Here is an 18,076-nt window from a genome sequence, read left to right on the forward strand (position 1 = left end):
TCCCGAATCACCCTGTGTTTCCTGTTTATGGGCACCCTCTGTTTTTATTTTAAATATTATTTTCAAATCTAATTTTTAGACTTAATAACTCCTTTCTTATAAATGAAATAGTAGTTCTCCTATTTATCTATTTTTTCTATTAAATATTTTACCACATACCCACATAGCCGCATTATTCAAATAAAACAAAAATATATTCAACAAACTTTATTTAAAAACTATAAATTACAATGCTTTTGAAAAAAAGACAAAAACCAAAAATATTCAAAGCCAAAATGAAAATTTCGCCTAGTTTTTGTAAATTTTTCCCGAACTGCGTCGAAATTGACAAGCTGGCAGCCCTCAAAACAGGGTTGAAAGGGGCGCCGCCGGACCAGCTGTTGTGTCCAACAGGGAAATGTTATTGTTAAGTAAGCTCCTCCGCATATCTCAAAGAGGACAGGTTAAAATCCAGTGGTCCAAGGACCCGGCAGCTGCCCACCGCCCACTCCCTCCGGCGACGACGCCCTCGTCTCGCGGTATTTGGGGCTATGTGGCTGTCGCCTTCAACCAAGTAGACGCCGAGAGGCTGGCAAAGGTCGGTCCCAATCGCCTGTGCGCCGAATGGATTATCAAGAATGGAGGCGGTGTCCGCTTTGAGGAACACCCCACCAAGCTGTGGAAGGACTATAACTCCCTGCCACTAGAAAACAATCCCTTCTCTATCAAGGTAGTGGACGCTAGCAATGCCTCGATTATGAAAATCGGCCTGGAGCACTTCAAGGGCTGCGAAGACATTGATACGGTCATTTTTCACAATTGCAAGCATCTGGAGAACGACGGATTGGAGGGGCTTCTGCACATCAGTTCGTCGCTCGAGAGGCTACAGGTGTCTGGGTGCTACAACATAACCGATTCCGGCCTGGAGGTGATTGGAGAGTTGAGCAATCTGCAGCAGCTCATTATTTTTGATATGCTCTACGTCAAAAACATGAAGGCAGTGGCGGCCAAATTGCAAAAGCAGCTGCCAAGCTGTGTTATCAAGGCAACTAGGCTGAGCGTTTCGTTGCAGCCCAGGAAAAAGGACCCAAAGTCTTAAGTCGACTATTTGTTGTTCAGTTTCGGAGCCACCAAATTTCTGTCGATAAGAAATTTACCATTGACCTGAGGGAAACCATTCAGTGGCAGCAAACGGGTATTATGTCTTATATTTAATATTCCTCTTATGATCAAATAAATTATTGCAACATTTTCTAAGTTATTTAAATTTTAGGAATAAACTTATTTGACTTTTAATTTCTGATTCAAATTTGCAGTCTGAGTGAATGTTTAAAAAAGTATGGGCACACTGTTTTAAGGACCTTCAGCTGATTGGCTGATTGGCTAGAAAAAGCTAGGTAATAGCCAAACTGGCATCACTGATTGTTATTTTCACGAGCCATTAAGCCAGTATAGGTAAGAAGCTTTATTTAAAGAAAATTCTTTATTTTTAACTTATTATGTGTTTTAGGCGCAGTTGCAGACCACCCGAATGAAGTAGAGATCGAAGCGACTAAGCCACATCCGACTGAGATGACTATCTCAGGTGTTCCATTGGGTACAGATAAAATGAACAAATTTAGGTATTTTGTGGGTTTGGTGACCCAGTCCCGCTCCATTTCGCATTCGAATCCCAAGGAGCAGATTCTCAACTTCCTTACCTATGGACTGCTAGTCATTGTGGCCCTCTGCGCCGGATTTCTGCTGTGGGACCTCTCCAACAGCCCCCACGATGGATTCTTCCATGGGAAAAGGGAATCCCATACCCTGGTGCTAGATCTGGGGAACATTCAGGAGGTGCCCATCAACCCAGAAGCTGAGCAGCGAGCGCGGAATGTAAACTGCACTTTTTGGGACTGCCTGAACATTTACAAATGCGAGCACGACCGCCTGAAGGTGTATATCTATCCGCTGCAGGATTTTGTGGACGAACGCAGCGACAATGTGGCTAGCACCCTCTCGAGCGAGTACTTCCAGATCCTAGAGGCAGTGCTGAAGAGCCGCTACTACACCTCCAATCCTAACGAAGCGTGCCTCTTCCTGCCCAGCTTGGACTTGCTCAATCAGAACAATTTTGACAAGCACTTGGCCGGCGCTGCATTGGCATCCTTGGACTTCTGGGATCGCGGAGCAAACCATATCATCTTCAACATGCTGCCCGGTGCGGCTCCATCGTACAACACCGTTTTGGACGTAAACACGGATAATGCAATTATTTTTGGCGGTGGCTTCGACTCCTGGTCATATCGTCCGGGTTTCGATGTTTCCATTCCCGTATGGAGTCCGCGCCTGGTGCCGCAGCATGCTCATGCAACAGCTCAGAGGAAATTCCTCCTGTTAGTGGCTCAGCTCAATATACTGCCTCGCTTCGTAAGAACCATGCGAGAGGTGGCGTTGGCCCATAATGACCAGATGCTGCTACTGGGAGCCTGTGAGAACATGGATCTGACTTCTAGATGCCCAGTATCCCAGCACCACAAGTCTCTCGAATACCCAAGACTGCTTTCCCGCGGAAAGTTCTGTCTGATCACCAAAAGCCTTCGCTTGGGGCAGCCGGACTTGGTGGAGATCATGTCCCAGCACTGCATTCCTGTAGTTGCTGTGGACAACTATATAATGCCCTTCGAGGATGTCATCGATTGGTCCCTCGCCTCTGTGCGTATTCGGGAGTCTGAACTGCATTCCGTAATGCAGAAGCTCCAAGCCATTTCGAATATAAAGATCGTGGAAATGCAGAAGCAGGTCCAGTGGCTCTATTCCAAATACTTCAAGGACTTGAAAACTGTGACACTGACTGCTTTGGAGATACTGGAGAGTCGCATCTTTCCTTTGCGGGCCCGCAGCAGTCGCAAGTGGAACGTCATCGATACAAATGCCCGCTCCACCTTTAATCCGCTCTTCTTGCCCACCCTGGCGCCCAAATCCCAGGGATTCACAGCAGTTATTCTCACATACGATCGTGTGGAGAGCCTCTTCTTGCTGATTCAGAAGTTATCCGTTGTTCCATCGCTGCAAAGTATCCTGGTCGTTTGGAATAACCAGAAAAAGTCTCCTCCGCACTGTGAGTTCTTTCTTAAGGGATTCGATTTCTGTTTCTAATTTTATGTCTTCTATAGTGTCTACATTTCCCTCCATCTCCAAGCCTTTGAAGATCCGACAAACCAAGGAGAACAAGCTATCTAATCGTTTTTATCCCTATCCGGAAATTGAAACTGAAGCCATACTAACCATAGATGATGATATCATCATGCTGACCACAGACGAGCTGGATTTCGGGTACTATTATATTACTTACAACTTGTTTATCTGAACTAACAATTGTTTAATTTTAGTTACGAAGTTTGGCGCGAGTTTCCCGACCACATAGTAGGCTTTCCGAGCCGAATTCACGTCTGGGACAACAACACCATGCGCTGGCACTACGAATCCGAGTGGACAAACCAAATATCCATGGTCCTGACGGGCGCTGCCTTTCATCATAAGTTCTGGAGCCACATGTACACCCATGCCATGCCGGGCGATATCAAGGACTGGGTTGATGAACACATGAACTGCGAGGACATTGCCATGAACTTCCTAGTGGCCAACATCACGAATAATCCACCGATCAAGGTTACTCCAAGGAAGAAATTTAAGTGCCCCGAGTGCACCAACACAGAGATGCTGTCCGCCGACTTGAATCACATGCGAGAGCGTTCGGCCTGCATCGATCGCTTCTCGAAAATCTACGGACGCATGCCGCTACGCACGGTGGAGTTCAGAGCGGACCCCGTACTGTTCCGGGACAATTTCCCCGAAAAGTTGAAGCGATACAACGACATTGGCAGCTTGTAAGCCGCAAAACATTCCATTGGAATTAGGAGATATACCAAAGACTTGGAATAGCGTTCAACTACAGTGGGGAGACCGATTTTGTCGAAGTTGCAATATGAAGAACATATCTCTTGGCTATATTTGGCCATTTATGCTAGATCTCAGTCTGCATCTATATATCTATAACCAGAGAGTAGATTCTGTTTAGAAAGACGGCTTGTTGTCTTCAGAAATCGATGCTCTTTGTAGGCAAAAGTGAGTTGTTGGATTGGATTGGCTTTTATGAGTTGACTGTTAACTTAATTTATTTATAAGTTCACTCTCTTAGACCCTAGTTATTGAATAGAATTCAGGACCGCTGCATGTAATAGAAATTACGCGAACATTAAAAGTTGATATTACCATAAAAATGATTTATTTTTTCGAATCTGCTTTGAGCTTGTTCTGAAATCTCCTGCATTTGTAATTTTTTTTTAGAATTTAAGGTGAGCTTTAAGGTTTTCGATGGATTAAATGCTAAGCTAATATCATTGCGACGATTGCTCTGATCTTTTACGCCGTGTTGATGGAGGCCAAATACTCTTTGTACCGCTGTTCCTGTTGCTGCTGAAGTTTCTGCAGTTTCTTGATCTGTCCTTTGCTTACCTCCTTTCCTTCCTTGTCCAGTGTGGGCAGGCCCTAAAAGCGATTAGAAATTCATTATTAAATAGTCTTTATGGGAAAAATCTGTAGCTCTTACGTTTTCGTCGAATGCCGAGTACTTCTCTGTTTCCCCGAGGAACATTTCTTTGGGATTCACTCGTCGTTGAGCTTCTTTGGCTGCCGCTGCTTGGGCGGCTGCCTGCTTCTTACGCTCCTTTTCGGCTGCCTTTTCTGCCTCAGCGGCCAGCTTGGCTTCCCGTTCCCTCAGAAGAGAGTCCTTGTCAACCAATTTCACAGCGTACTGCCCACCATCCTTGTCCTCCAATCGCACTCCCAAATTGGGCAACACATTGTCGCGCAGATCATCGCAGAGCTTCAGAATATCAAAGGCTTTTAGAGCCTTGGCTTGCTCCCGAACTAGATTACGGAATTCAGCCATCGATTGGACATAAGGTAGCACCGTCGTTTCCAGATCTGCACCAGCAGCCTGAGATCCTGAGCCTCCGCTAATGGGGAACCCGATGCCACCACGGGGTCCGGCAATCGCACCAAAAACGTGCAGCAAGTCTGTGATGTAAGTGGCCACATTTCGGAGTAATAAGCTGTTCAGACGACTCTTGTTGTCTCGAATGTACACATTAGATGCGGAGACCAGCTCCCGAACGATGTCCAGCGCGCTTCGAGTGTCAATGTTGTCTGCAATGAAAAAAATGAGTTATAAAATGATTAAATATTAAGCGTTGAATGGCTCACCGCAAAGAGCAGCATACACCTGTTCCTGGGCCGTGGAAAACTTCTTTTGTAAAGCTGCCTCAACTTCAGTCCAGGTATCGAATTGCCGGCGAGGCTCTTCGGAAAGCACATGACGGGTCAGATCCTTAACGTTTAAGAAGAACTCCTACCAAAAAGAATAAAAGGGAAATTAAAATCAGAAAAGCAATGATATTTTTCGTTCATTACGTTGAGGAACTTCTCGAATTGCGTGGCCATTTCCATGGTGTTCTCCGAGTAGTCGAGAGTGTCTTTCCAGGAGTGCAAAAGGAATGCAAGCCTCAGCTGGGTGGCGGAATGCTTCTTCAGGGCTTCCTGGATGGTCACAAAGTTTTTCAGCGACTTGGACATTTTGCAGCCGGCAATAGTGAGGTGACCCGTGTGGAGGAAGTACTTGACCCACTCAGACTCGTTGAAAGCCGCCTCTGATTGTGCCAGCTCGTTGTCGTGGTGCGGAAACTTGAGGTCCACTCCACCAGTATGAATATCAAAAGTCGATCCAAAGATGTCAGAGGCCATGGCGGAGCATTCAATGTGCCAACCTGGACGTCCCTTGCCCCAAGGACTGTCCCACCAGGGCTCGCCCGCTTTACTCGCTTTCCAAAGCGCGAAATCGTTGGCAGAACGTTTCTCCGAGAGGCGATCTTCGGCTACAGACAGGTCGCCTTCACCCTCCTGAAGAGACTTGGTGTCACCATAGGCCTCTGGCACCAGCTTGGCGTAATGATGCTTCTCCCTTTTGTCAAATCCATTGACATCAAAGTAGACAGAGCTATTCGCCGCATAAGCCAAGCCGTTGTCGATGATCTTCTGAATGAAGGTTATAATCTGAGGTACGTACTCCGAAACACGAGTTAACACATCAGGTGGTAAGATCTGGAAGTTTTGAAAAGCTATATTAAGTGAATCACATCCAATTTGGTACTGCAATGACTCACATTCAATGACTTCATGTCGTTGTGAAACTGATCTTCCCAGTACTGAGGCAGAGCCTCGAACACCGCGTTATCGTTGATTCCGGCACCTTTTTGGGCATCCAACCAATCGGCTATGGGGTCCTTTGCCTCATTTAAGTAATGTAGCCGCTTCTCTGAGATCTCCTTTTCGTCGCCCTTGCTCACAGCCTTGGTAAGGGCTTCCACGGCGTCGTTCATACGCAACAGAGTCTTGTCCAGCATTATCTTCTTGTCCGGGTCTGTGTTCTTGGCGCAGGTGGCCTCGAACCTCTGCAGGACCTCTTTCTGCTGGCCAAGCAGTTGCTCCAATGGAAGTTTACCCGCCTCGCTGGCATACTGCTCGAAGAGATGGTTCTGCCGGGCCCGCTTGATGATTTTGTCGTCGATGTCTGTAATGTTCATCACATAGTGGATGTGGTATCCAAAGTAGTTCGCCAGAATTCTCCGCAGAATGTCGAACGAAATGTAAGATCTGTGGAAGGTTTCGGATGAGATAAGATATGAAGCACACCATGCTGATGTGGCGTTCGGCTCACCTAGCATGCCCCATGTGGGAGGCGTCGTAGACGGTGGGCCCGCAGCTGTACCACGTTACATTATTCCCGTCCAGCGGCACGAACTCCTCCTTCTGGCGGGTCAGGCTGTTAAACAGCTTCAGTTTGGGGCGTTCCGCCGCCTTGGGAGCCTGCCACGCCGGTTGAACTCTTTTAGACATCTTCGGGAATCTTTTTTTTTGCGTACGTATAAACAATCACAATCGGCGTGCACTTGCAATGCGGCAAAGTTTCATCAGCTCCGGGAGCATGAGCAACAGCTGTATCGGAAGTGGTGGCAACTCTGGCCGGAACTGCCAAGCTACACGATTTTAAACGATTCTTTAACGTATTTTTATACCCTTGCAGAGGGTATTATAATTTTGGTCAAAAGTGTGCAACGCAGTGAAGGAGACATCTCCGACCCTATAAAGTATATATATTCCTGATCAGGATCACCTCCTGAGTCGATATGAGCATGTCCGTCTGTCCGTCTGTCCGTCTGTCCGTCTGTCCGTCGGTCCGTCTGTCCGTCTGTCCGTCTGTCCGTCTGTCTGTTTCTACGCAAACTAGTCTCTCAGTTTTAAAGCTATCGAGTTGAAACTTTGCACACACCCTTCTTTCCTTTGCAGGCAGTATATAAGTCGGAACGGCCGGGATCGGTCGACTATATCCTATAGCTGCCATATAACTGATTGATCGGAAATGCCATAACTTTGGTGTTTTTTAAGTTAGAGAGTTGGGAGTTTCTACACATGTTATATTTGACCAGAATATCTTATGTACAAAATTTCGTAAGGATCGGCCGACTATATCCTATAGCTGTCATAGAACGATCGAAATTGGCATAACTTTGGTGTTTTTTAAGTTAGAAAGATGGGATTTGGTAGAGATTCTATTTTGGGAAAAACAATCTGATTTGTCGAATTTCATAAGGATCGGCCAACTATATCCTATAGCTGCCATATAACTGATTGATCGGAAATGCTATAACTTCGTTGTTTTTCAAGTTAGAAGGATGGGACTTTCTGTGCATTCTAATTTGGGCCAACTTATATGATCTGCTAAATGTCATCAGGATCGGCCGTCTATATCCTATAGCTGTCATATAACTGATTGATCGGAAATGCTATAACTTCGTTGTTTTTCAAGTTAGAAGGATGGGAGTTTCAATGGATTCCTCTTTTGGCAAAAAAATTCGATTTTCCAAGTTTCATAAGGATCGGCCAACTATATACGATCCGCTATATATCTAATAATATAAGATGGGTGGCGCCACCTAGCGGACTGCGACTCAGCTGCAAGGGTATATAAACTTCGGCTCCGCCCGAAGTTAGCTTTCCTTTCTTGTTTAAATTAAAAATAAATTGAAACTGCCAATTAAAAAATATTGTTTTTATTGGTAACATTTTTAGAAAATAATTTTAACTTTCAATTCTTTAAAAATATTTAGGGAAACTATATTTTTTCATTATTTAATGGTCAAACGAACAAAACATTTCAAGCCTATTTATTCACTGCTAAAAATTACAAATTTCGTGACTAGCTAGTGTTGTGACATTTAATTTCCTGGTCCAATTGTTTGAGTACATCCTGTACGCATCTAAACTACTAATTATTTCAATCCCTGGAAACGGGCTTGCAGGCAATCATGTAAACCGGAAAGAGGCCTTTGGGGAAACTTTGCTGCTTCACCTTGCGCACAATACGGAAACCGGCTTCCTTAAGGAAACGTTCATATTGATCTAGGGGCCGTGTTACGGAGGAATCCTGCTTATCCTCTACCGTTTTCCTGGAGCTGCTCACATTCTCCTTCATGCAGAAGTAGGCGCCCGGCGCCAATCCCTGTCGCAGGCGCCGGAAGAAGGACACCAGATCGTGGTCAGTGAGGTGGCCCAGTACCCACTGGCTCCAGATAAGATCGTACTGCTTCGTGGGCGCGAACTTCTGCAAGCCCACATTGAAGATCTCATCCAATTCCCCAGATCCGCCTGTTCCTTCAGAGCTGCAGTACTCTCTGGCCTTCTCGGCGAATGCGGGATCCTGCTCTACGATGTCCACACGACTGAATCGCGGAAGCAGCAAATTCTTTGTGACTCTTCCGATTCCGGCGCCACAATCCAGGGCCAGCTTGTTCCCAGGGACTCTGATCTCCCGCAGAAAGGTATTTGAACCTTGTATATCGATGGCGCTGATGTACCCCAGGCCTCCAAGCATTCCATTCACCGTCGCAGGAACTTCCGACCAGTATTTTTGTGCCTTGCCGTAAAACTCGGGCTCCGGCGCCAAGCTTTTTGTGATGCCGGCACTTGTGGACGCCGCATTTTCCACTGACACGCTGTTTTCCGTTTTCTCCTGTTGGTTGTTAATGCCGGCTACCTCCATGGCTTAAAGCTGGGCAGATAGTTCCTCCTTCGCAGTGTTTGTCAAGATTTTGTGAATTTGAACAGCAGCATGCTTTGATGCTGTTTGTATACCGTGTACAACGAAAGCTTAGGGTATACAGGTTTCAAGGGGTTTAAGAAACAAATGGATAAAAATGAAGTGATTTACGTAGTACTTGTATTTATATTGTAAACATTAATTTTTTATACTATTTTGAGATTTATTCCAACATGTAAGTGCAATTAAATAGCGAAATATCCATTTATTTTTGTTTTCTGATTCTGGCATCAGTGCTGCCATTTATTTCCTTTTTAGGAGTGTGGCAGCTCTATCACGAACAGCTGTTTGAGGAAAAATAATATTTTCCTTGTTTATTTTTAAAGTTTTGTGTTTTATTTTGTTTTAATCTTAACCATGACACTTGATTTAGATGCTTCTAAGAAGGACGAAAAGTTGCTGATCACAACTATCCAGCAAGAGTATAAAATCTTGGCGGAGTAGTGAGTTTTGAACATACTCTTTTTAAGATAACTTAATTTTCTTAAAAATAATATTTTTAGCAAAATGATCGAGTCGGAGAAGTTAAGTGGAATATACGTTATACCCAGCTATGAAAACTCTTTGCGTAAGTGCCAAAACATATGCATTTGAGGCTCTCAAACCTATGTATATAATTATGTCATTTCAGAGTGGTACGGTGTGTTCTTTGGACGCCAGGGATTTTATGCGGAAAGTGTTTTCCGCTTCTCAATTTTGCTGCCCGACCGTTTTCCGGATGAAAAAAGTCTTCCAGTAAGCTTGAAAATATGAAAAAAGCATACAAATCTCAGCTCCATTTTCCTTAGTCTATAATTTTCCAGCAGGATGTGATGCATCCTCACGTCTGTCCCTTCACCCACACATTGGACATCAGCCATGCTTTCTCTGAGTGGCGTTGCGGCGAGGATCATCTGTGGCAGGTGCTCAAGTACATGCAAGCCATCTTTTTCGATCCTGTAGACAGCATTCGTGGCATTGAAACCGATAAGCTTAAGAATGCAGAGGCTGCGGAACTGCTCATGAACAACAGGCAAGAGTACGCGGCTAGAGTTCAGGAAAATATTAAGGAAAGCAAGGCTCACATCTATGACACTCCACCCACGGAGGATCCACACTACATAGTATTCGAAAAGTTCCAACCAGACGTTCATGGTCCAGTCTTGGAACGCATTAAAGCTGGCAGAAATAAGGCGGAGGCATCTCAGCAAGCCAATGGGGGACATGCCACTGGACTTTCTTGGGTTAAAGAAGGCGAATTCAAGCCTTTAAGCATTGAGTAAAAAAAGTAACAATAATTGTAACATATAAGCTATATATAACTGTAATGTCTCAATTGTAATCTATATTATATACACTCCTCGTTCATTGGAAATCGTTTAGTATCCTTGACCCAGTCGTTTTCCAGCTTCAGCCTTTCTCCGTTCCAAAGGAAATGAGAGGGAGATGGGTCGCCTGCCGGAAATTCAAAGTGCTGGCTTAGCTCTATTGCCAACTTGGAGCGAACCAGCCCAATGCCACCTACTTGGGGCTTTGCTGGGTGATAAACCCTTCCATTTCTTGGATCCATATATAATTTTTGAGGCTCGTAGGCCTGTGTAAGGACTTGCCCCGAGTGGGCATAGCTGAGAACCTCGCTGTCATCCTTGTTTATCTGCTCCGTGAAAACAACCGGCGTATCATCACACCTTATAAAGTTTCTCTCCCGGCCGCAAAGGGAAATGTAGGGAAAGTCTTTTTCGTATCTGTCCGTGTGGTTCAGCCGTAGTCGAGAGAAGAAGAACCGGAGAAAGTCTTTTTCCTTGAAGCAGCTGGTAAAGTTCTTCATTTTGGCATCGTCCAGAAAGAGCTGAGAAACATTATTCGATAATTACAATCAATTATATTATCTATTGCCACACTCACCATTCCCTCATGATCTATGTAGTAAAAGTATTCACGTATCTTTGGCTCCGGAGACTGACCTTGAATATATTGCAAATTACGGGAGGCTTGTAGATTAAATTTAATAATTTCCGGCTTTATTAACTGCCTAGAGCGTAGTAAAAACATTTTAATTTCCAAGTGTTGCGTTTGTAAATATGCAACAGAAAACAGCTGACTTTTGTTTACTACAGCTGATATTGTGTTTGAGTATGTAACTGTAAATTTATATTTGATTAAAATAAACAATTTTCCTTTCCTAATATATTATTTTCCAAGGTGTCTTATTTTCCTTTCTTTTTCTTGGATCCTCCGCCGTTAGCCTTCTGCATGCGCCCCACCTGCATGTCTTTCAGCTTTGCATCAAGACGTTTCTTCGCATTCTTGACATCCTCCTCCTGGCGTATCGTTTTTATCGGCTTTGGATGCAGAAAGTTTTTGCGCTCCTCCCTCTTGATGTCCTCCCCACAGCCATGCACCTCCGGCAATCCGTGCTTGAAGCAGAACCTCTTCTTGCAGTGGTGACAATCCTGGCCCATAAGGCTCGTCTTGGTCTTGCAGCGCGGATAGTCACAGAGGTTGTCCACTTCTTTGACCGCCGTCAACACATCGTCCAGCTTGAGATCCACCACTTGGCTAGGAATCCTTTCAAGCAGCTCCAGTGTGTCGTTTGTCCCATAATCCACCCGTTTTCCTGGCTTGGCGGGCGGAAAGAGAGGAGAATCGTCGGACTTCTTAGAGGTGGAGGGTTTATCTGGATCTTCTGTAGAAAATTATATATTATATATTAAGTCTTAGTTTTATTATGGTTCTATGACATACCTGCCATTGAAGAATTTCGCCTTGAAGAGATTGCTAACTTTTAGCTTTTTGGATTATTGTTTTTGTTTATCGATAAGTTAGAGGTGACATTTTTGTCACCACTTTAAAAAGGTAATAGTTTCCTAATACGCTCGCGAATAGTTAAATATTAGTTAAAATATAACATATATTCAACTGTATTAAGTGTAATAAGGTCTTAATTATTTTTGATGGTTAATTGATGTTCAAAACTTCACATCTCTGATGTGTGACCGCGTAAAAAAACCGGCTGGTGTATATCATTACGGCATCTACGGTCACACCGCACAAAACTTTCGTCGTTCAAAGAATCAAGTAAGTAAAAGTTCAACTGCGCCGCAATATTCCCGGCATTTAAATATATATGTAAAAGAATCGTTCTGACGAAATCTAGGGTATATTTTATGCAAACAATAAACAAAGATACAGATACGAGTACCTTTCGATATACATATCTTGTTTTTTTTTTTGGATATTGCGCCTTGGAATCTTTCAAAAGTTGAATGCACTCTGTTGTACATGGCGACATCATTACAGTTAACTGCAATTCATTGTGATTATTAATAACTTAAATTTTATGTGCGATTTTCTTGCAGTTTGTCCATTTGAATAGAAAAGATGTTCGTCGTACGTCGCAGCACCCGCCTCTACCCAGCTGGAGTTCAGTAAGTGAGAAAAAAGCTAACCTGTTAATTGGCTTAAAAATAACTTAAAAAAAAATAGTAACTGGGGTGGTAATGGCTTCTTCACACTCTTCAATGTGTTATGTATTCTATGCGCCGACAGTTTTCCTCAATATGCGATAAGATAAACAATTTTGATTCAATCCAAATCGCTTTCGCCAGCGGGCGGCTTTCGCACTGCTAGTGTGTGCGTGAAAGAGAGAATTCTATGCTTTACTTCACTGTTGCGTAACCGGCTCTGAGAAGTATCTGGGTGGTTCCATGGCTTTGGGTGGCCATAGGCTTCTACCAGGATGTATTTAATATATTTATAGGTTATCCTTTCTAACCTGTAGTCCCTTGAGAGAGCTATAAAACTTTTTTAATCCAATCTTCCCATTTCCTCCCCCTTAGACTGGCCAAGATGAGCGGCAGCCAGGTTGGCGATCTGGGCAGTGGCGCCGGCAAGGGAGGCGGCGGTGGCGGTTCCATCCGCGAGGCCGGTGGTGCCTTCGGCAAGCTGGAAGCTGCCCGCGAGGAGGAGTACTTCTACAAGAAGGTAAGACTCAGAAAACACAAGCTTCTATTTCTAATAATTGAGTATAATTGATCTGTTGCAACATTAATAGCACGGTCTGCCGCTAAGCAGCTCTTGAACACCACATTTTTGAATGCGAAAGTTGATCTCCTTGAAGTTCAAGCCAGAACCAAAAGCTTTCTGCAAGCGGTTGGACAGCGCCCATAGTTCCTCCTTCCCCTCGTGATTTCTCACGATTTTAATGCCGCTGGTGAACTGCAGTCGCTCCTCGTCCTCGACCAGCATCACCAGGTTTTGATGCGTGTAGGGTGTTCCGATGTTCCAAGCCAACAGGCTGGCCGGCTTCACCAGGCCACAGATCAGAAATCCAGACTCACTCATGGCCGCGGCCACGCACTGACTTCCCCTTTTCCCCAAAAGCTGAAACTGATCCAGAGCGGCGCTCACATCGTTTAGTCGCCAGTTGCTGCCATTGTTCACCACATCCAGTGGGATGGCCATCTGCCATTCGCTCGACAGTGAGTGGAAGTACATCATGCGGCGTCCGCCCAGTCCGTGGGGGGTTAAAGTGGTGGATACTGTTCCGTCCCACAGCTGGAAGCTCTCTCCCGCAATGGTAAATGTTCCAAAGTCCGGATGCGGATACGTGAACTTGTTCTCGATACGCCACGATTGCTGGGCGGCCACGTCGTAGACAACGATTCCGTCTCCTATGGAGTCCGCCATGTATACGTAGCCCACGTCGCAGTTTTGGGGATGCAGTTCCACGGTTGGGGTTACGAAACGGCTGACACCCTCCTTGTACAGTCGCTTCGGCATGCGGTACTGGTGCACAATCCTACCGTTCTCCAAGTCGATGGCATACAGCTGCGGCGGGCAGAGCTGGACAAAGTCTATCTCGCCGCTGTCCAGTATCCACATGCGACCGCATTCGTCTATCTGTGTCCTGTAGACCGAAGTCAGCCCGTTGCAGTCAGCTCCATGGGTTTTGTGCCACTCGTAGCTGGGATAGGCTTGAAGGAGAGTCCCATTCGGACGCATCTCATTGGTCACATAGGCCAGGGAATAGGGAACGCCCTTGGCAAACCGGGGAATAGTCACGAAAATTGAAGGTGTCTGATCACCATCTGGAAAGAAATGGGTTTTAAAAGCGCCTATGAAGAAAATTAGAGCTCTCACGTTTGTAATAGACGTCCACATCGATGGGAATCACATTGTTGGGATCATAGAGACCCTCTCGCAGGGCTCGTTCCCTTTCCTGTGGCGATGGAAACTCCAGTTCCAGGTTGAATGCCCCAAAGACAGTCTCCAAGGCTCTGGAGGATGCTGTCAGGCACAAGAAACAGGCTCCAAGTAGTATGTAACACTGCATTTCGTAATCCTTTCACTTTCGGGTGATCTGCTCCACTTAAAGACCAGGCGGATACTGCGCATGCGCGGCGGGCAGCTGGCCCATGTCTTTCTAATCCAACCAGTCGACAGCAGGCTAAGCAGGTCAGCTTTGGTAACTGGTTTAATTGCACACTCGAAGCTCTCGGTGCGCTGAAATTCTCGTTATTTGGTCGCTGGTGGACACACCGCCCGGTGGAACGCCTCGGAAAACAAGTTGCTGGATGGTGGTGTTGACTAATTATGCACGGCACCCATTTGGTTCGAACGATCGAACGGTTCATCGCCCCATTAAGTGTTATCAATTATCCATTCAATGTGTTTTGTTTCCCAAACCAGTAACTAACTGCGTGTGTTGGCGAAAGCCGAAAATCCAAACGGTTAAGGTCAGTGGCAATGGCACGGCAAGATGGTGTAATCTCGAGCGTCCTAATTTTCCATTTCGGCTGAGCCCTCAAGACACAAGACTTGCCCAATCATCAGGCGATAACCAGTGACCCTGAACTTTGCCATCATTTTTTGGAGCCTCGAGAGATTTAAAAATGAAAATACATACAGTAGGGCTTTGAGAAAATGGACTAGACATTTAGTTCCACTAGAGGTGGGCATTTGAAGTGCTAATCTGTAAAGATAACAAGACACTTTCCCAGACCATAAACCAAGTTAAGATTTAAATCCAAAAGATAATCCCTGCAATTCAACTTATCTCTATAACTCACTATTTCTCCCCAGAATAAACTAAACAAATGTGTTAATATTTACTAAGTTTAGCTTAAAACATATATTTGGGCTTATAAGACATCTAGGTAAACACCAAACGGTTGGATAAGTCATCATCGTTGGCAAAGAAAACGCCTCCCTGGACATCATCCAACTTGCGCTTCAAAATGCGGAAGTTCACCTCGTTAGAGTTTAAAGTGCCAGTTGCAATTTTCTTTAAAAAAGAAAGCATTAATTAATATCAATAGCAGACTGAAAACATTATTAGTTAACTTACCTGGTAGCGATTCGAAAGCATCCAGAGTTCTTCGCTTCCATTTGGATTCCTGACCACTTTCATGCCGCTGACAAACTGCAGCTCATCGGACTTGGCTGGCAAGGTGCCAAAATATCTAGAATTGTATGGGGTGTTCACATTCCAAACAAACAGCTTGATGGGATTGAAGGTGACACAGTAGACATTGTTCCGGCCATCGATGGCCGAGGCGGCGCACTCGCTCTTTCGCCTGCCCAGCAGAGTGAACTGTTCCGGCACAGCCTCCGGGCCGTCGGCCCAGTTCGCCTGCCGGTTGAGTGCAGTAAGGGGCACGGCGTACTCACTGACACTGGCCAGCGGGTGGAAGTACAAGTTCCGCTTGTCGTTGTTCAGAGCAAACATTCCGTCCATCAGATTGAAGCTCTCCCCGGCGATTGTGTGCTGTCCATAGTCCGGATCGGGGTACATGAAACGGTTCTCTGCCCGCCAGGAAGTCTTTGCCTGATGATCGTAGACCACCAAGCCGTGGTAACTAACATCGGCTACGTAGATCATGGTGCGACTGCAGCTGCCCCTGGGCGGGGGATCCTGTACCAGGACATTGGGCGTGATGAAGAGGGATCCTCTGGGGATGTAGGTCTCGTTGGGGAATCTATAGCGATGCAGCAGCCGGTCGGTGTTCAAATCGAACTGCAGCAGTTGGGGTGGACAGTACTGGGTGGTGCCAATGATACCCGAATCGATGACCCACATTTGGTTGCATTCCGTGATCTGTAACGGACTAGGGATTAGACTATATTTTCGAAGAAGATTTCTAGAACTTACGGCCACTCGGAATGCGGAGGTGATCTGGTCACAGTTCTCGCCGTTGCCGTTGTGCCAGGAATAGCTGGGATAGGGCTCTAAAAGGGGTCCATTCCTGCCCTGCGTCTCGGAAACGGTGGCCAGCGTGTATGGTATCCCATTGGCGAATCTAGGGATTGTGGTAAACACCCTAGTCTTGCCATTGGACAGATACTGCGCCTGGACATCGATGGGAGTGCCGTTCTCGGGCACCAGATTGCCAGCAGCCTGGGCGTTCTCCCGATCCTGGGCCGTGGGGAAGCCGTACTCCAGCTGGCGCCACTGCGTCAGCACCTCCACAGTACGCACTGGTCGCGATCCTCCAGGGCCGTAACCCTGTACGGAAGCCACCACAAGGGTGATTAACAAAATACGTAGCCGCTCCATTCCGTAGCAAAGTCGGAGGGGAAGTGTTCCGGTCGCTCTGGCGGCGATCGCTTATCAACCTAGTCCGTGGTTTTCGGGCCCTGATAAGTGAAGAGAGCCGCTCGAGGAGATTGAAGAGAGCAGATCGCGAATGGCTATTGTCTATTTGAGGTGATGGCCAATTAAGCCTATTTAACTTAATATTCTGTGAATTTCTGAGTATTCTGATATTGATGTTTGGCCAGATGCGGCCTGAAATGCGCAATAATATTATACGATGACCCCGATCTTCCAACACTTTCTTCGTCGTTTCCCAGTCAGAGCCAACTATCGACTGAAAACAGGCTTGGCATCAGATGAGCACTCGGGCAGGGAACAGGCAGAACGAAGACCCAAGCTTATGAAGATGCTGATTCAGGTTCAGTGGCAGGTGGCAGGTGGTTTTTCCCCCGACGGTCTTACAGCCAATGTTTTGGCACCTTATGCTCTGTCCTACCAACCACTTTCTTGGCCTCTAAACGGGTAGTGACGACGGCGAGTTCGTGCTAAAAATTTTAACCAAATATTTGACAAAGGGGCGAAGGCGATTGTTTGCTCTCTGGAGGAGCTGCGATCTAAGCCTCTTATATGGATAGCAGCTAATAATGACAGTCGGTTGTGTTATTAATTGATGAGCCGTCGAAAGGGGCGTTCTTAGCTAACCCGTAATTAGTTTTTTACGACTTTTTTTCATCTTGAAGATACACACCAGCTAATTGAGAATTTGTACTTTGTTTATTATTTCATTGCAGCAACGGGAGCAGTTGGAGCGCCTGAAGAACGACCAGATCCACCAGGCCGAGTTCCATCACCAGCAGATCAAGGAGCACGAGGAGGCCATCCAGCGCCACAAGGAGTTCCTCGCGAACCAGAACAAGTGAGGAGTAGCTGCGTCCTGGACAGCCTAGCCCCCCGGAGAAGTGTTAACTCGAGACATTTACTTAAATGCATTTCACGCTCAACTGTGTTTTCTATCCAAGTGCGCACTACAATTTCTTCACTGGCTTACCTAGAACTAAAAAATAACCTATAATTGTTCATTGTATGCGAGAAAACCCCCACAAATAAACTACCAATATTTTAAAGGCTTTAATTTGACAGAAATCTTAAATACAGAATGGATGGGGGTGAACTATGGCTCGTGCCAGAACAGGGTTTAATTCATTCAGAATTGTAACCTCCCCGGGAAAATAATATTAAATTAGTTGCTTCTAAAACCGGCTTTGGAGTATTTATGCTCATCTTCCTTCATTAAAATTCATCGTATTCGAAATTCTCCCAAACTAGCCGCTGTTTTCAGATGCTAAGTCATTCATTAATTTGCATTAATTTAAATTGGTAATTAA

General features: G+C 45.6%; 10 protein-coding genes across 12 annotated transcripts; 4 read left to right on the forward strand and 6 right to left on the reverse strand.

Moving 5' to 3' along the window:
* Positions 1-157: 157 nt before the first annotated feature.
* LOC6495891 (ATP synthase subunit s, mitochondrial) lies at positions 158-1,231 on the forward strand. Its single transcript, XM_001959755.4, has one exon. The coding sequence runs from the start codon at positions 398-400 to the stop codon at positions 1,076-1,078; it is 681 nt and encodes a 226-aa protein (XP_001959791.1). The 5' UTR covers positions 158-397; the 3' UTR covers positions 1,079-1,231.
* An 86-nt stretch (positions 1,232-1,317) lies between these two features.
* Positions 1,318-4,241, forward strand: LOC6495892 (exostosin-2). Its single transcript, XM_032450249.2, has 4 exons — positions 1,318-1,434; positions 1,490-3,079; positions 3,135-3,294; positions 3,351-4,241. The coding sequence occupies exons 2-4, from the start codon at positions 1,552-1,554 to the stop codon at positions 3,850-3,852; spliced, it is 2,190 nt and encodes a 729-aa protein (XP_032306140.1). The 5' UTR covers positions 1,318-1,434; positions 1,490-1,551; the 3' UTR covers positions 3,853-4,241.
* LOC6494724 (cysteine--tRNA ligase, cytoplasmic) lies at positions 4,224-7,027 on the reverse strand. Its single transcript, XM_001959757.4, has 6 exons — positions 6,737-7,027; positions 6,183-6,672; positions 5,434-6,120; positions 5,227-5,371; positions 4,571-5,169; positions 4,224-4,509 (listed from the first exon to the last, which is right to left on the reverse strand). The coding sequence occupies exons 1-6, from the start codon at positions 6,913-6,915 to the stop codon at positions 4,384-4,386; spliced, it is 2,226 nt and encodes a 741-aa protein (XP_001959793.1). The 5' UTR covers positions 6,916-7,027; the 3' UTR covers positions 4,224-4,383.
* Positions 7,028-8,228: 1,201 nt separating this feature from the next.
* Positions 8,229-9,241, reverse strand: LOC6494723 (alpha N-terminal protein methyltransferase 1). The gene has a single exon (XM_001959758.4). It carries the CDS (start codon positions 9,116-9,118, stop codon positions 8,354-8,356), a length of 765 nt encoding a protein of 254 aa, XP_001959794.1. The 5' UTR covers positions 9,119-9,241; the 3' UTR covers positions 8,229-8,353.
* A 174-nt stretch (positions 9,242-9,415) lies between these two features.
* On the forward strand, positions 9,416-10,529 carry LOC6495893 (protein crossbronx). Its single transcript, XM_001959759.4, has 4 exons — positions 9,416-9,618; positions 9,679-9,743; positions 9,807-9,910; positions 9,964-10,529. The coding sequence occupies exons 1-4, from the start codon at positions 9,533-9,535 to the stop codon at positions 10,435-10,437; spliced, it is 729 nt and encodes a 242-aa protein (XP_001959795.1). The 5' UTR covers positions 9,416-9,532; the 3' UTR covers positions 10,438-10,529.
* On the reverse strand, positions 10,453-11,206 carry LOC6494722 (UPF0598 protein CG30010). The gene is made up of 2 exons (XM_001959760.4): positions 11,060-11,206; positions 10,453-11,003 (listed from the first exon to the last, which is right to left on the reverse strand). The coding sequence occupies exons 1-2, from the start codon at positions 11,204-11,206 to the stop codon at positions 10,503-10,505; spliced, it is 648 nt and encodes a 215-aa protein (XP_001959796.1). The 3' UTR covers positions 10,453-10,502.
* LOC6494721 (DNA-binding protein SMUBP-2) lies at positions 11,154-12,059 on the reverse strand. 2 transcript variants are annotated; one of them, XM_001959761.4, is made up of 2 exons: positions 11,900-12,059; positions 11,154-11,840 (listed from the first exon to the last, which is right to left on the reverse strand). In XM_001959761.4, exons 1-2 carry the CDS (start codon positions 11,904-11,906, stop codon positions 11,362-11,364), a joined length of 486 nt encoding a protein of 161 aa, XP_001959797.1. In that variant the 5' UTR covers positions 11,907-12,059; the 3' UTR covers positions 11,154-11,361. The 2 variants fall into 2 exon arrangements, with proteins under 2 accessions (XP_001959797.1, XP_032306026.1); XM_032450135.2 differs by having other exon boundaries at positions 11,154-11,837; positions 11,900-12,035.
* A 111-nt stretch (positions 12,060-12,170) lies between these two features.
* On the forward strand, positions 12,171-17,823 carry LOC6495894 (ATPase inhibitor A, mitochondrial). 2 transcript variants are annotated; one of them, XM_001959762.4, is made up of 4 exons: positions 12,171-12,232; positions 12,514-12,582; positions 12,994-13,138; positions 17,483-17,823. In XM_001959762.4, the coding sequence occupies exons 2-4, from the start codon at positions 12,536-12,538 to the stop codon at positions 17,609-17,611; spliced, it is 321 nt and encodes a 106-aa protein (XP_001959798.1). In that variant the 5' UTR covers positions 12,171-12,232; positions 12,514-12,535; the 3' UTR covers positions 17,612-17,823. The 2 variants fall into 2 exon arrangements, with proteins under 2 accessions (XP_001959798.1, XP_044571145.1); XM_044715210.1 differs by lacking the exon at positions 12,171-12,232 and adding an exon at positions 12,245-12,283.
* LOC6494720 (protein yellow) lies at positions 13,164-15,256 on the reverse strand. The gene is made up of 2 exons (XM_001959763.4): positions 14,297-15,256; positions 13,164-14,244 (listed from the first exon to the last, which is right to left on the reverse strand). Exons 1-2 carry the CDS (start codon positions 14,487-14,489, stop codon positions 13,202-13,204), a joined length of 1,236 nt encoding a protein of 411 aa, XP_001959799.1. The 5' UTR covers positions 14,490-15,256; the 3' UTR covers positions 13,164-13,201.
* LOC6494718 (protein yellow) lies at positions 15,258-17,456 on the reverse strand. Its single transcript, XM_001959764.4, has 3 exons — positions 16,308-17,456; positions 15,504-16,253; positions 15,258-15,440 (listed from the first exon to the last, which is right to left on the reverse strand). The coding sequence occupies exons 1-3, from the start codon at positions 16,710-16,712 to the stop codon at positions 15,309-15,311; spliced, it is 1,287 nt and encodes a 428-aa protein (XP_001959800.1). The 5' UTR covers positions 16,713-17,456; the 3' UTR covers positions 15,258-15,308.
* Positions 17,824-18,076: the final 253 nt, after the last annotated feature.

The sequence above is a fragment of the Drosophila ananassae genome, chromosome 3L, assembly GCF_017639315.1.
Source record: "Drosophila ananassae strain 14024-0371.13 chromosome 3L, ASM1763931v2, whole genome shotgun sequence".
Taxonomy (NCBI): domain Eukaryota; kingdom Metazoa; phylum Arthropoda; class Insecta; order Diptera; family Drosophilidae; genus Drosophila; species Drosophila ananassae.

Bases quoted from the DNA above. Each gene is read 5' to 3' on its own strand.
- LOC6494720 (XM_001959763.4), bottom strand. From the start codon at position 14,489: ATGCAGTGTTACATACTACTTGGAGCCTGTTTCTTGTGCCTGACAGCA. The intron at 14,245-14,296 runs GTGAGAGCTCTA...ATTTCTTTCCAG, and splicing joins TGTGGACGTCTATTACAAAC to ATGGTGATCAGACACCTTCA.
- LOC6494722 (XM_001959760.4), bottom strand. From the start codon at position 11,206: ATGTTTTTACTACGCTCTAGGCAGTTAATAAAGCCGGAAATTATTAAA. The intron at 11,004-11,059 runs GTGAGTGTGGCA...AATGTTTCTCAG, and splicing joins ACATAGATCATGAGGGAATG to CTCTTTCTGGACGATGCCAA.
- LOC6494724 (XM_001959757.4), bottom strand. From the start codon at position 6,915: ATGTCTAAAAGAGTTCAACCGGCGTGGCAGGCTCCCAAGGCGGCGGAA. The intron at 6,121-6,182 runs GTGAGTCATTGC...CAAAACTTCCAG, and splicing joins ACGACATGAAGTCATTGAAT to ATCTTACCACCTGATGTGTT. The intron at 5,170-5,226 runs GTGAGCCATTCA...TTTTCATTGCAG, and splicing joins GGTGTATGCTGCTCTTTGCG to ACAACATTGACACTCGAAGC.
- LOC6495893 (XM_001959759.4), top strand. From the start codon at position 9,533: ATGACACTTGATTTAGATGCTTCTAAGAAGGACGAAAAGTTGCTGATC. The intron at 9,619-9,678 runs GTGAGTTTTGAA...TAATATTTTTAG, and splicing joins TATAAAATCTTGGCGGAGTA to CAAAATGATCGAGTCGGAGA. The intron at 9,744-9,806 runs GTAAGTGCCAAA...ATGTCATTTCAG, and splicing joins CAGCTATGAAAACTCTTTGC to AGTGGTACGGTGTGTTCTTT.
- LOC6495891 (XM_001959755.4), top strand. From the start codon at position 398: ATGTTATTGTTAAGTAAGCTCCTCCGCATATCTCAAAGAGGACAGGTT.
- LOC6495892 (XM_032450249.2), top strand. From the start codon at position 1,552: ATGACTATCTCAGGTGTTCCATTGGGTACAGATAAAATGAACAAATTT. The intron at 3,080-3,134 runs GTGAGTTCTTTC...TGTCTTCTATAG, and splicing joins GAAAAAGTCTCCTCCGCACT to TGTCTACATTTCCCTCCATC. The intron at 3,295-3,350 runs GTACTATTATAT...GTTTAATTTTAG, and splicing joins ACAGACGAGCTGGATTTCGG to TTACGAAGTTTGGCGCGAGT.
- LOC6494718 (XM_001959764.4), bottom strand. From the start codon at position 16,712: ATGGAGCGGCTACGTATTTTGTTAATCACCCTTGTGGTGGCTTCCGTA. The intron at 16,254-16,307 runs GTAAGTTCTAGA...AGTCCGTTACAG, and splicing joins CCTCCGCATTCCGAGTGGCC to ATCACGGAATGCAACCAAAT. The intron at 15,441-15,503 runs GTAAGTTAACTA...TCTTTTTTAAAG, and splicing joins TGCTTTCGAATCGCTACCAG to AAAATTGCAACTGGCACTTT.
- LOC6495894 (XM_001959762.4), top strand. From the start codon at position 12,536: ATGTTCGTCGTACGTCGCAGCACCCGCCTCTACCCAGCTGGAGTTCA. The intron at 12,583-12,993 runs GTAAGTGAGAAA...CCTCCCCCTTAG, and splicing joins CTCTACCCAGCTGGAGTTCA to ACTGGCCAAGATGAGCGGCA. The intron at 13,139-17,482 runs GTAAGACTCAGA...ATTTCATTGCAG, and splicing joins AGGAGTACTTCTACAAGAAG to CAACGGGAGCAGTTGGAGCG.
- LOC6494723 (XM_001959758.4), bottom strand. From the start codon at position 9,118: ATGGAGGTAGCCGGCATTAACAACCAACAGGAGAAAACGGAAAACAGC.